The 14,436-nt window shown below is 48.4% G+C and overlaps 1 protein-coding gene across 2 annotated transcripts in view; it reads right to left on the bottom strand.

The window, feature by feature from the left end:
- Positions 1-1,406: 1,406 nt before the first annotated feature.
- Positions 1,407-14,436, bottom strand: part of FBXO2 (F-box protein 2) — a 31,258-nt gene continuing 18,228 nt past the window's right edge. For both annotated transcript variants that reach the window (XM_081018015.1, XM_081018014.1), the window contains exons 5-7: positions 5,777-5,872; positions 4,740-4,875; positions 1,407-2,399 (exon numbers count right to left, since the gene is read on the bottom strand). In XM_081018015.1, coding sequence (XP_080874141.1) covers positions 2,265-2,399; positions 4,740-4,875; positions 5,777-5,872 — 367 coding nt within the window. In that variant the 3' untranslated portion in view covers positions 1,407-2,264. The remainder of the gene's footprint in view (positions 2,400-4,739; positions 4,876-5,776; positions 5,873-14,436) is intronic.

Raw genomic sequence — 14,436 nt, forward strand, 5'->3', positions numbered from 1 at the left:
ACAGAAACGCCGTTTACCTTCCCGCCGGAGCGGTACCTATTTATCTACTTGCACTTTGACGTGCTTTCGAACTGCTAGGTGGGCAGGAGCAGGGACCGAGCAACGGGAGCTCACCCCGTCCCGGGGATTCGAACCGCCGACCTTCTGATCAGCAAGTCCTAGGCTCTGTGATTTAACCCACAGCGCCACCCGCGTCCCTTTGAAGAGCTGGATACAAACATACAAACACTCTAAATTTGGGGGCAATTTGGTTTTTAAGGGGGGCAATTCAAAAATGAGTTATTAACAGTTAATGGCCTTTTAGGCTTCCTCCATGTGAATAGGAGTTCACTTTTTGAATAATAAGAATTATATGTCACCAGGGGAGCGGGTCAGGATTTTAAAGATGCTTAGGTGGGGCATGGCCGAAAAAAGGTTGGGAAGAAGAAGGAGGAGGAGGAGGAGGAGGAGGAGGAGGAGTCTGGATCTGATATCCCGTTTTATCACTACCCGAAGGAGTCTCAAAGCGGCTAACATTCTCCTTTCCCTTTCTCCCCCACAACAAACACTCTGTGAGGTGAGTGGGGCTGAGAGACTTCAAAGAAGTGTGACGAGTCTACCGCTCTTAACCACTACACCACGCTGGCTCTCAGTGGGAACCACTGCTCAAAACAAAACAAAACATAACATAACATAACAAAACAAAACAAAGTGATCTTCAGCGGAATCACATTTGTTCAGGTCCTGCTAGCCAGGGATGATGGGAGTTGTAGTCCAAAAACAGTCGGAAATCCTGAACTAGACCATCACTTGCCTTTACTGCCCACAGATGCCTCCATCACAGCTCTCCCTTCTTTTAATGCAGGCACTGGGGAACCTGCAGCTCTCCAGCTGTTGAAATACTCCACCTCCTATCATCCCTGAACCTTGGTGGTTCTAGCTGGTGGGAGCTGCAGTGCAAAAACATCCAGAGAGCATCATGTTAGCTACCCTGAAGGTATCTAGCCCAGCATCTTGTACTCACCATGGCCAACCATGAGCCCACAAAAAGGACCTGAGCAGAACAGAAACTGTCACACTGCCTCTGACAGCAGCCACTAATAGCCTTGTCCTCAAATAAAGGCAAGTTTATAAGGCTGGGGTTTTGTTTTTTAATGTTTTCTCCTTTTAAAAAATCTACCTGGAAATATGACAGGCGGACCCGATCCTATCTCTTTTGAGAATGGACCAGACTTCAATGGCTTCATCCTTCCCTAATACCGTCTGTATAAGGCAGATCTGTTCCTAACTCTCAGTATTATTTTTTTTGTATTATTTTTTTAATTAAAGATTGTCTTGTTTTACAGAAGCATGTGTAATGTCTCTCACATTTTTTCCGTGTAACATTTTTACAAATCAGTTTCATTTGTTGAGACATGGGGGGGGGGAGATGGGGGGTTGGGTGGCGATGTTTATATTTTGCTTAACGTATGTAGGTGCTCGTGCAGGTTCTCTGCTGTTCATTTGTGTTTCTTTGGTGGTGAGAGAGTTTGGGGTTGGCCTAGGGTGTGGTTGTTTGTTTGTGATTGGCTGTGGTGATCTTTGTTTTCATGTGTGAGTGGGGTGGGTGGGTGTTTTGGGCAAGGTTAGCCATATTGATTTGTATGCTGTTGGTGGATTATTGTCATTGTCTTGTTGGGCTGTGTATGTGATAAAGGGGAGCCATACCGGGGTGAAGGCGTCTTCTTCTGTTTGTCCCTGTGTCAGTTTCAGTTTATTGGTTAATTTTTCTAGTAGGGCTGTTTCCCATACTATTTGGTACCATTGGTCCATGTTTACTCCTGACAGGTCTCTCCAGTGTCTGGTTATGGTGTTTCTGGCTGCTGAAAGTAGGTGAGTTATGAGTGCTTTGTGGTGTAAATGGGCATTGTTGTCTTGGAATATGTTTAGTAGAACCAGTTCTGGGGTGATGTCTAATTAACTCTCAGTATTTTAAAACATTTTACACCCTTGGTGAAGTGGTTACTGCTATCGTATATTTTTTTTTACACACAAGCCAGCATTATATTATTCTACATTGCTGGAAGACCCAGGGAAATACTTTTAACGTAAGAAAGCACTCTATTTTCTCTCTCGCTTAGGGAAATTCTAGAGAAATAGATCGCAGGAAGTGCAAAAGTCCTGTTGGGCATTTAGCGCCAGGTTTCATCCAGCCCTGAGGACAACCATGCAAAGTTCACTCTGGCCTCGCTGAGGGATGGCATGATGCGCAGGCTAAGCGGCTCCAGGGCTCTCCAATTCCACCACTACGGCTCCACAGTCACACTGCTGTGCGTCACCCTTGCTCCGTACCAGCCCTTCCAGTAGACCGTGTCCTGACCGCCGTGTTCGAAGCGAACGAAGCAGACCCCGGGACCGTAGTCGGCAAAGGTGTGGGTGATCTTGGGTGCAGGAGGAAGAGAAAAAGGCAAGAGGGTTAGAGGGAAATATCTGACCCCCCCAAAAAAGTGAAGCATAGAATTGGAAGGCACCTGCTGTCGAAAGAAAACGGACATTATTTATGTATGCTGCAACAGCAGCAAGAATTCTAATAGCACAAAACCGCAAAACTGGAGAAGTACCATCTAAAGAACAATGGCAAGAAAAACTGATGAGCTACGCAGAGTTAGCAAACTTAGCGGACAAACTGCGAGAAAAGGACAACAGGGACTTTGAAAAAGAATGGGAGGCTTTTACAATATATTTGCAGAAACACCTCCCAAAAAAATGGAATCATTGGCAGGATTTAAATAAACATTTACCATTTTTTTTACATAAAACAAGGAATATAACACTGTGATAATATAGTATTGTATATAAACAGCAGAACGTATCATTTGATGTAATAAACCAGAAATGGAAGCTGAGGGAAGTCAATGGGGGTGGGAGTGAAAAATTAATGTTTAGTATTGATTTAGGATATTTGTTTTGAAAATGGAAAATCAATAAAATATTTCTTAAAAAAAGAATTGGACGGCACGTAAGAGGACATCTGGCCCACGCAGGTGTGGAGAACCTTTGGCTCTCCGAAATGTTGCTGGACTACAACTCCCATCATGCATCAGGGGCTGATGGGAGTTGGAGTCCCGCTACATCTGGAGGGCCCAAGGTTCCTCACTCCCGATCTACATCAGGGTTTCCCAAACTTGGGTCTCCAGCTGGTTTGGGACTACAATTCCCATCATCCCTGACCACTAGCTAGGGATGATGGGAGTGTAGTCCAAAAAGAGCTAGAAACCCATGTTTGGGAAGCCCCGATCCAACCAACTGAAGCAGCTAAAAATCCATTCAGCAATATTGGCTAACAGTGGAAGCCTAGAATCAGAGTATTTGGGGATGGGGTACCAAGGAGGTTGCATGATTTGCCTCCCTGCTCAAGGCAGGATCTGCATCAGGTGTGGGGAAGCGTTGGGCCTCCGGATGTTGCTGGACTACAACTCCCATCACCCTTGGCCACTGACCACACTTGCTGAGGCTGATGGGAGATGTAGTTCAAGGAAGCAAGAGGCATCATCACAGCCAGGCAAAAGCACTCCAGGTGTGCTCCAGGTGAGAGATGCGGCTTAGAGAGGGGTCATGCCCTATCCTGGTGGCCTGGCAGAGATGCCTGAAGGGCCACTTTCAGGCTCCAGGCCTGAGATTTACAGCATAGCTGTCAACTTAGATTTGAAAATAAGGGACCAGCAGCCAAAATAAGGGATTTTAGTCAACCAGCAGCCAAACGAAGCCTCAAGCGGTGGTTCCCACAGCGCAGCAACCCAGCAAAGGGGATGCAGCAAGGGAAACCACTGGCACCTCTCTGCTGGGAAGCGCTGAGCAAAGGCGAGTCCCCAGGCAACACGGCCAATTTGATCGGCACAAGGCATGCAAGCTCCACCCCCCTGTCGTTCTTAGACTCCTTATTGGGTGAGCAACGCAGCCAAACAACACAGTTGGAGCCTCCCTTCTCCTTGGCCGGCAGGCAGGGAGGGAAAGGAGCTGCTTCCTTTGAAACCCGGGAAATTTACGGGACATCATCAATAAGGGACAGCAGCAGGAAATGGCACTGGGATAAGGGAGTTTCCCGCCAAATAAGGGACGGTTGACAGCTATGATTTACAGATGTACACAATATATGGGCTACTTTTAAAATGAGGCTGCATTTTAAATTGCATTTTAACCTGTATTTTAAATTCCTTTATTTATTTATTTTCTATTATGTTTTTATTGTAATTTTATTGGTGTTAGCTGCCCTGAGCCCAGCTTTGGCCGGGGAGGGCGGGGTATAAATAAAATGTATTATTATTATTTATTATTATACAGTGGTGCCTCGCAAGACGAAATTAATTCGTTCTGCGAGTTTTTTCGTCTTGCGAGTTTTTTCATCTTGCAAAGCACGGTTTCCATTTTTTCAAAAAAAGTCTTCAAAAACCTCAAAAAAGGCTACCACACTGCGTGCTATGAGTTGCTCCTCGAAGTCAAGTCGCAACTGCACCTCTTCAAGCAATGCACCCTGTATTACTGTAACGGTTTTAAGAAAAAGGAAACAAACTTGCAAGACGTTTTCGTCTTGCGAAGCAAGCCCATAGGGAAATTCGTCTTGCGAAGCAACTCAAAAAACCAAAAACTCTTTCGTCTTGCGAGTTTTTCGTCTTGCGAGGCATTCGTCTTGCGAGGTACCACTGTATACGGGATCAGTTACTAATGTCCACAAGCCAAGCCGATGCTGGAAAAAGGCAATGCGTCCCTCCATCAGCACCCACCTCGGTCCATTCGCCCTCGTTGCCTTGCGGGACGGCAATGGTGTCGCTCACAAACTCAGCCAGCACCTCCTCTGTCGAAGACAGGAGCTGCACTTTCAAGTTGTAGAGGCAACCAGCATCACATCGGGCCGCATACCTGCAGGATGAGACCACAACATCTGTGACTATATAACTTGAGCATGAGCCAGTCATGTGAAGCTGGCAGCAGAAGAGCCAAACGCAGCTTGAGGCTGTCTATGACGCACTGGGCAATAGATATAGGACTTAATATAGACTTTAATCTCAATGGTGGTATTTGATTCCTTCTAAGTTAGCAAAAATGTATAAGACAAGTACAAAGATCTGCTGGAAATGTAAAGAAAAAGAAGGTACCTTTTATCATATGTGGTGGACTTGTAAGGTAATAAAAGCTTTCTGGGAGATGATATATAATGAAACGGGGGGGAAAGGCTTAAAATAACTTTTGTTAATAAACCAGAAGCGTTTTTATTAGGAATTACAGGTACTGACATACCCAAGGAGCAGAAAATACTCTTTATGTATGGAACAACAGTTGCCCAGATGTTATTAGCCCAGAGTTGGAAAGAAGACAAAGTACCAGAGAAAAATGGCAAACTAAGCTGATGGAATACGCTAAGATGGCAAAGCTGACTGGAAAACAAAGAAACAATGAGGAAAAAACTTTATAAAAGAATGGGGAAAAAATATAAATTTAAGAGACCACTGCAAGCAGATGAAAACATTAGCAGGATTTTAATTTCACTTGTAATGTAACAAATACTACGGATAATATGGATCGATTAAAAAAATATAGATTATGGAATAATATGCAGTTGTAAATATTGACATTAGGACCCATGGAGGGGATGGGGGGAAGTCTTGAGATCCTCTTTTAGTATCTACAACATTCCCACAGGCGTAGCATCAGCCAATAGGCAGTGGTGGAGGCAGGGTTCAATTCTACATTGGCCGTGTTTGCCAATTTCCCTGCCAGATTCCAACAGGTTCCACAGTCTCTCCACCCCACCCACTCTTACCAGTCTTTCACCACAATTTTAGGCTGGGTGGTGTCCATAAGCTCCTCCCAGTATCCTTCGGCGCGGAGATCAATGACTTGTGACTTACAGCACCACCTGTAACATTTTGATAAGGTTAACAAGCGAGAAGAATGTATAATACAGTGGTACCTCTGGTTAATTACTTAATTCGTTCTGGAGGTCCGTTCTTAACCTGAAACTGTTCTTAATATGAAGCACCACTTTAGCTAATGGGGCCTCCTGCTGCTGCCGCGCAATTTCTGTTCTCATCCTGAAGCAAAGTTCTTAACCTGAAGCACTATTTCTCGGATAGCGGAGTCTGTAACCTGAAGCGTATGTAACCCGAGGTACCACTGTATTGCATACCCTCCAACATGTCTCTGATGAAAATAGGGACGTCCTATTCAATAATAATACAGTGGTACCTCTGGTTAAGAACTTAATTCATTCTGGAGGTCCGTTCTTAACCTGAAACTGTTCTTAACCTGAAGCACCACTTTAGCTAATGGGGCCTCCCGCTGCCGCTACACCGCCGGAGCACGATTTCTGTTCTCATCCTGAAGCAAAGTTCTTAACCCAAGATACTATTTCTGGGTTAGCGGAGTCTATAACCTGAAGCGTCTGTAACCTGAAGTGTCTGTAACCCGAGGTACCACTGTAATAAGAATTTTACTATTTACACCCCACCCACCTGGCTGGGTTGCCACTCTGGGCAGTTTCCAACATATATAAAAACAGAATAAAACATCCTCCCTCTCAGGCCACTCGCTGCTAGTAGCATTCTCGGTGCAATTCCTCTTCCTCATTTGACAGCAATTGCATAACCTCCAACTTTTCTCCGATGGAATAGGGACATCCTATTCCATAATAATAATTTTACTATCAATACCCCACCCATCTGACTGGGTTGCCCCAGCCACTCTGGGCAGCTTCCAACTTCTATAAAAACATAATAAAACATTAAACACCAAAAAACCTCCCTATACAGGGAAACCTTTAGATGGCTGGGGGGTCGGATAACTCCCTACCTTCCAACATTTATCCGATGAAAATAGGGACATCCTAACAAAAAGCGGGTGGCGCTGTGGGTTAAACCACAGAGCCTAGGACTTGCCGATCAGAAGGTTGACGGTTCAAATCCCCGCGATGGGGTGAGCTCCTGTTGCTCGGTCCCTGCTCCTGCCAACCTAGCAGTTCAAAAGCACGTCAAGTGCAAGTAGATAAATAGGTACCACTCCCGTGGGAAGGTACGGCGTTTCCATGCACTGGAAACTTCTCGTTCTGGTTACCCAGAAGCGGCTTAGTCATGCTGACCACATGACCCGAAAGCTGTATGCTGGCTCCCTCGACCAATAAAGTGAGATGAGCGCCGCAACCCCAGAGTCGGCCACGACTGGACCTAATGACCAGGGGTCCCTTTACCTTTTTAAGGAAAAGTGGGACATTCTGGGATCAAATCAGAAACTGGGATGGCTTCTGTAAATCTGGGACTGATCCTGGAAAATAGGGATACTTGGAGGGTATGAAACTGCCTCAAGCTATTTGCTATCTGCACTCAATCAAATGGTGAATATGGGCTTGAATACAGCCCATAATATGGGAAGGAGTTCATCCTATTCCCTCTATTTCTATTTCTGATGCTCAGGTTACTGGCGCCATTTCTATTTTAGCCAAAAATGGTACCACCCACAGATTTTTTTTAATGTAGGTCGTTTAGAGGAGTCTCTTTGATTAAGCAGTTTGTCATTTTTTAAATTCTCTCTATGCATAAAAATGTAAGGTTGTCATCACACAGCCCCCACTGGAGGATCTGTGCTGCTGTGTCACCAACAGGTCATTGGTGCCCAAACAGCACCACCCGTCCACAACAATGATGTTACCTAATGTCAGGGAACTGCCATCGGAAGGAAGGGAAGTGAAAGGGCTCACACAGGTTGGGAGAGACTCAGCAGCTGAAGAGGGAACCAGTAGGGGGAGAGGAGCTGAGCTGAGGGAAAGTGAGCTGGAGGGATGGCTCAGAGACACTTCCAGCGAAAACAGTGGGGAGGTTTCAGGACCTCCTGTAGGGACACCCACTCCTCGCCGGAAACTGTCACGCAGAGAGTCCAGAAGACGTGTTTCCGTTAAGGAGCTTTTATGTTGGAAGCGATTCCGAAAGCAACCACTGTCGGAATCTGCCAGCGACTGACGGAGCCATGTTTAAGGGGCTCCGTTACAGACAGAGGTTTGCAAACTTGACCAAACTCTGAGGGACTAGGATTTTACACACAAGCAGCTCATCGTCCCATCACAGCATTCCGACAGTCTCCGTGAGCAGCTTGTGCAGGAGAAGGCATCATGAGCAACCCAGCCGGAACCGGAGAAGCAGGAGCTGGAGCGGGTCCAAGCCTGGAAGAAAGGTACCGGGTGTTGGAGGTCCAGCTAGCGCTGCAGACGGCGAGGCTTGAGGAGAGGAGGGCTCAGGATGCAGACAAAAAGGGGAAAGACACCCAGCTCGTCAGAAAGGTACCAGGATTGGTGCAGAAGTTTGGGGGGGAGCCCAAAGACTATCATGGCTTTCGGACAGAGATGCAATATGCCCTCAATCTGCAGTTTGATGAATTCCCTGACGAGGAATCACGAGTGGCTTTCGTGATTGGGCATCTTGAAAAGGGGGCGAGAGACTGGGTTAGACCCCTGATGGCAGCGAATAGTGACGTCCTAAAGGACACGATGAAGTTCTTTCGCGCCATGGATCTGATGTTTTCCAGCGATATTGAACAGGGAGTGGTCCGCAGACAGTTAATGGCTTGCAAACAGGGGAGCCGATCTGTCCGTGAGTACTGGACTGAGTTCACCATGTTGATCCATAAATTGGGGTGGGATCTATCGGCGGAACCCATTCAAATGCTCTTTGAAGAAGGGCTTTCTTCGGCTGTGAAAGACGAACTTTCCCGGGCGCCCAGGGCGGAGTCTATGGACCAGCTGACCAAATCAGCGCTGACCATAGGAGCGCGCCAGGAGGCGAGAGCATTGGAGAGGCGGGAAGGGAAGGGGGAACGTTGGAAGGAGTTCCGCATTCCAGACATTCCAGAGCCAACTTTCCCGCCGGCAGAGCCGATGGAAATCGGAACAGCGCGCGCGCGCGCAGTTTCAAAGCCCAGTGAGGGGGGAAAGAAGGAGGGAAAAGGCGCCCGGAAATGCTATCTCTGCCAACAGCCAGGTCACTTTGCCAGAGTCTGCCCCCAGAGGAAGGAATGGCAAGGGATGGTAGGAGCTGTGGAGGGAAGAGAGGAAGAAATACCGAAGCAAGTAAAAGCCAACGCCTGGCTGCCACCGTCGGGGCACAGCAGCCAGGCCAAAGAGCAGTGAAAGTGCCCACGCCAGAACCTCCTAAACCCGCCCTAGTGATAGAAGTGGCGCTAGAGCTGCCAAACGGACACCCTCTAAAGATAAAGGCGCTGTTGGACTCAGGCAGCTCCTGCAATTTCATGAGCAAAGAGTTTGCAGCTGAACACCAGATACAGACGATCCCTTTAAGCAACCCCCTGCAGGTGACCACGATAGATGGCAGGGAGCTGTTGGGAGGAGAAGTCAGCTTGCAGACCGTCCCAATGATAATGAAGGTGGCAAGGCACACCGAACTGATAGCGTTTAATGTGGCCACCTTGGGAGGAGCTCCCATTATATTGGGGATGAGCTGGCTAGCGTTACATGATCCGCTGGTGGGCTGGCATCAGAGAGTGGTTTCTTTTGGTTCAGCACATTGCTTAGAACACTGCAAAGAGGGAAAGGGTTTGGCAGGGGCCCAAGCCACCCTAGCAGGGACTGAAGTAACGGAGAACGTGAAGGTACCACGACAATACGCAGATCTCCGCGACGTCTTCAGCGAAAGGGAAGCTGACCAACTACCCCCGCATAGACCCTTTGACTGTCAAATCAATTTACTCCCTGGGGCACAGCTCCCTGTAGGCAAGCTGTACGCCATGTCAGACAGAGAGATGCAGGAGCTAAGAGAGTTCATTGACAAGAACCTGAAGAGAGGGTTCATCAGAGAGTCCAGGGCGGTGGGGGGCAGCCCAGTGTTTTTTGTGGATAAAAAAAACACGAACAAGCCGAGGCTTGTGTGTGACTTCAGGGCCTTAAATGCAGTGTCAGAACCAGTGGCTTTCCCTATGCCCAGGATTGACGACATTTTGACAAGGGTCAGGAAGGGAAAGATTTTTACTAAACTGGACCTAAGGGGGGCGTACAACCTGATACGAATAAGGAAGGGGGATGAATGGAAAACCACCATGTTCACCCCTTTGGGGGCATTTGAATATTTAGTTATGCCCTTCGGCCTACAAGGAGGCTCCGCGTGCTTTCAATCGTTTATGAACCACGTCCTGGGGCCTTTGCTTTACAAGAATTGTGTGGCCTTCTTAGACGACGTGTTGGTGTATTCTGAGAATGAGGAGCAGCATGTGAGAGACGTCAGAGAAGTGTTGAGCAGGCTGCAAGCCAACCAGCTGTGGGTGAAACTGGAGAAGTGTCAGTTTCATACCAAGGAGGTGGAATTCCTGGGGTATCGCCTGTCAGACAAGGGATTGGCCATGGATCCCGGCAAGGTCCAGGCGGTGCTGGAATGGAAAACACCCAAAACAAGGAAGGATGTGCAGAGGCTCCTAGGATTTGGGAACTTCTATCGTAAGTTCATCCGAAACTTTGCCCACCTGACGGCGCCCATTACGGACTGTCTCAGCAGTAAGAAGAAGTTCGTTTGGACTGAGGAGGCGGAGCGAGCATTTGAGGAACTAAAAAGGGCCTTCGCCTCGGAACAACAACTCCTGCATGTGGATTTACAAAAACCGATGAGAGTGGAAACTGACGCATCAGACAGAGCGATTGGGGCGGTGCTTCTGCAGCCAGGGAAGGAGGAGTCAGAGTGGAGACCGTGTGCCTTTTTTTCGCGAAAGCTGAACAAATCCGAGAGGAACTACACGGTGTATGACCGAGAACTACTAGCCATTCATGAGGCGTTCCGGAGATGGAGGCACCTGCTAATTGGCGCACAACATAAGGTGCAAGTGTGCACTGACCACAAGAACCTAGAGTATTGGAGGACGGCACGAGTGCTCAACCAACGGCAAGTGAGATGGGCCCAGGAGTTCTCCAAATTTAACTTTGAGATTTGTTACGTGCCAGGCCCAGAGAACATTAGGGCGGACGCTCTCTCACGCAAACCTGAATATTTGGAGGGGGAGGGAGCACCCGAAGAGAGACATGTCATTCCAGAGGACCGCTGGGTGTGTGGGGCGGCATTGGTGGGACAAAGAGAACTGGTAGAGGAAACAGAGAATGATGAATACGCCCAGAATAAGCTCAGAGGTCTTAGGGGTGAGGGAGAGGAACCAGGGGGTTTCGAGGAAAGAAATGGAGCTTTGTATTACAAAGGGGCACTGTATATCCCTGAAGGAGACTTAAGGGGGAGGGTACTCAAGCAGTTGCACGACAGCCCCACGGCGGGGCATTTTGGACAACACAAAACCATGTGGTTGGTCACCAGGGAATTTTGGTGGCCTAAGGTGAGGGAAGATGTACGGGAGTATGTAAGAGGGTGTGAGCAATGCCAGCGAGCCAAAGGGGAGAGGCGGGCACCGGCGGGGCTATTAGAACCCTTACCAACCCCAGAACGACCTTGGGAGGCAGTGTCGATAGATTTTATGACTGATCTGCCGAAGTCCAAGGGGAAAACAGCCATCATGGTGGTGGTAGACCTACTAACAAAGATGTGCCACTTTGTAGCCTGCTCGCATGCAGTCACGGCGGAAGAGACAGCGAAGTTATTTGTAGAACACATTTTTAGGTTGCACGGGGTGCCATTGAGGGTGGTCTCAGACCGAGGAAAACAATTTACTTCCAGGTTCTGGAGGAAGCTCATGAGCTTACTGCAGGTGGAGGTCAACTTTTCGACTGCCCGGCACCCTGAAACCAACGGGCAGGCGGAAAGAGCAAACGGTGTCCTCCAGCAATACCTGAGGTGTTATGTCAATGACAGAGAGAATGACTGGGTAGAAAAGTTGGCGCTGGCGGAATTTGCCTACAACAATGCCGAGAATGTGTCCACAGGGATGAGCCCCTTCTTGGCTAATTATGGGTGTCATCCCAGGGCTTTCCCAGGGGGAGAAGGGGAGAGATGGAGCGTCCCGGCAGCCGAGCATTTTGTAGAAGAAATGGAAGCAATCCATCGTCAGCTCCAACTCAACTTAGAAAGGGCGAAGGAAGAATACAAGAGGCAGGCAGACAAGAACCGAAGGGAAGGTGAAACCATAAGGGTGGGAGATAGGGTGTGGCTGTCAACCCAAGGGTTGCCGTTCAAAGGAGGTTGTAAGAAATTAAGACCCAGGAGATTGGGTCCCTTTGAGGTCATTCAACAGGTCAACCCAGTGGCTTTCAGGCTCCGGTTACCCAACCACATGAAACTGCACCCAGTATTTCACAGGTCGTTACTGTCACCGTATGAGGGGGGATGAGAAGGGATGGCCACTCGGGGACTGGTCATAGAAGAAAGGGAATGCAGCAGCCATGTGGCAGAAATCCTCGACGCCAGGTGGAAGGGGGATCAGGTGGAGTATTTGGTAGCGTGGGAAGGAGAACCGGAGTCAGAAAACACTTGGGTAATGGCAGAAGATATCAATGACGAGGTATTGATAGAAACGTTCCATCAAAGGTTCCCAAGGAAACCTCAGCCTGTGGAGAGGTTCCGGAGGGAATACTTTGGGACCACCGATGAGGAGGAGGAGTTGGAAGGATTCTCGGACTCGGAAGGGGAAGGGGAGATGGACTCTGAGGAGGAGGAGTACTTCGAGACCAGGAACCGCAACAGGTGGAGAGAAGTGTTCGGGACATCGGAAGATGAAGGAAGTTCCTTCCGGGGTTTTGCCTCCTCACCGCCCGTAGAGGAGGGGGCGAGAGGGGATGAAGGGGGCCCTGGAGGGGAGGTGGATGTCAGGGAACTGCCATCGGAAGGAAGGGAAGTGAAAGGGCTCACACAGGTTGGGAGAGACTCAGCAGCTGAAGAGGGAACCAGTAGGGGGAGAGGAGCTGAGCTGAGGGAAAGGGAGCTGGAGGGATGGCTCAGAGACACTTCCAGCGAAAACAGTGGGGAGGTTTCAGGACCTCCTGTAGGGACACCCACTCCTCGCCGGAAACTGTCACGCAGAGAGTCCAGAAGACGTGTTTCCGTTAAGGAGCTTTTATGTTGGAAGCGATTCCGAAAGCAACCACTGTCGGAATCTGCCAGCGACTGACGGAGCCATGTTTAAGGGGCTCCGTTACAGACAGAGGTTTGCAAACTTGACCAAACTCTGAGGGACTAGGATTTTACACACAAGCAGCTCATCGTCCCATCACACCTAACCACAAAAATGTATACGGTTGGAGGAGTATCCAAAGGGACGTGCCAAAAACAGCCCAACGAGAATTGAGCATGCTCAGAAGCCAGAAGGGGGAGGGCAGAGGAATCGGATGGAGTGACTGGAACCCTGAGTTGCAGCACTTTGTGCTACAACACTTAGGTTGCATGCACATTACTTCCCCCTCCCCCAAACAATCCAGGGAACTTTAAGGTAAAGGTAAAAGGTAAAGGACCCCTGGATGGTTAAGTCGGTCCTATATACCTGAAGGAGCGTCTCCACTCCCATCGTTCTGCCCGGACACTGAGATCCAGCTCCAAGGGCCTTCTGGCGGTTCCCTCACTGTGAAAAGTGAGGTTACAGGGAACCAGGCAGAGGGCCTTCTCAGTAGTGGTACCTGCCCTGTGGAACGCCCTCCCATCAGATGTCAAGGAAATAAACAACTATCTGACTTTTAGAAGACATCTGAAGGCAGCCCTGTTTAGGGAAGTTTTTATGTTTGATGTTCTATTGTGCTTTTTTTAAAAAAATATTTTTTATTAAATTTTCCATTTTAACAATCCAATCAAATCACATTAAATATTCCAAATTATACAAATACATATCATATAGTCCGAATATTCTGCCAAATTATAAATTTTTATTGGGACTTCCCATGCTTCAAGTTTGGTGAGGCTCTGATCATCTTATGTCTCTACTGCCTTGAGTTTCCAATGATGTTCTATTGTGCTTTTAATTCTGTTGGGAGCTGCCTAGAGTGGCTGGGGAAACTCAGCTAGATGGGCAGGGTATAAATAAATGAATAAAGAAGAAGAAGAAGGTGAAGAAGAAGGTGAAGGAGAAGAAGGAGAAGAAAGAGAAGGAGAAGAAGTCCAGTCAAAGGCTACTGTGGGGTTGCGATGCTCATCTCGCTTTCAGGCCGAGGGAGATGCCGTTTGTCCACAGACAGCTTTCTGGGTCCTGTGGCCAGCAGGACTAAACTGCTTCTGGTGCAACGGGACACTGTGATGGAAACCAGAGTGCACGGAAACACCGTTGACCTTCCCGCCGCAGTGCTACCTATTTATCTACTTGCACTGGTGTGCTTTCGAACTGCTAGGTTGGCAGGAGCTGGGACAGAGCAATGGGAGCTCACTCCGTCATGGGGATTCAAACTGCCAACCTTCCCATCAGCACGCCCAAGAGGCTCAGTGGTTTAGACCACAGCGCCACCCGTGTCCCTGTTAAAAGTGGCATACTGCAGCTGGATAAGAAAACCCAAGAAGAGCCGCAGAGGTCCCTAGG

The sequence above is a fragment of the Podarcis pityusensis genome, assembly GCF_964106645.2.
Source record: "Podarcis pityusensis genome assembly, chromosome: 8".
NCBI classification, from domain to species: Eukaryota; Metazoa; Chordata; class Lepidosauria; order Squamata; family Lacertidae; genus Podarcis; species Podarcis pityusensis.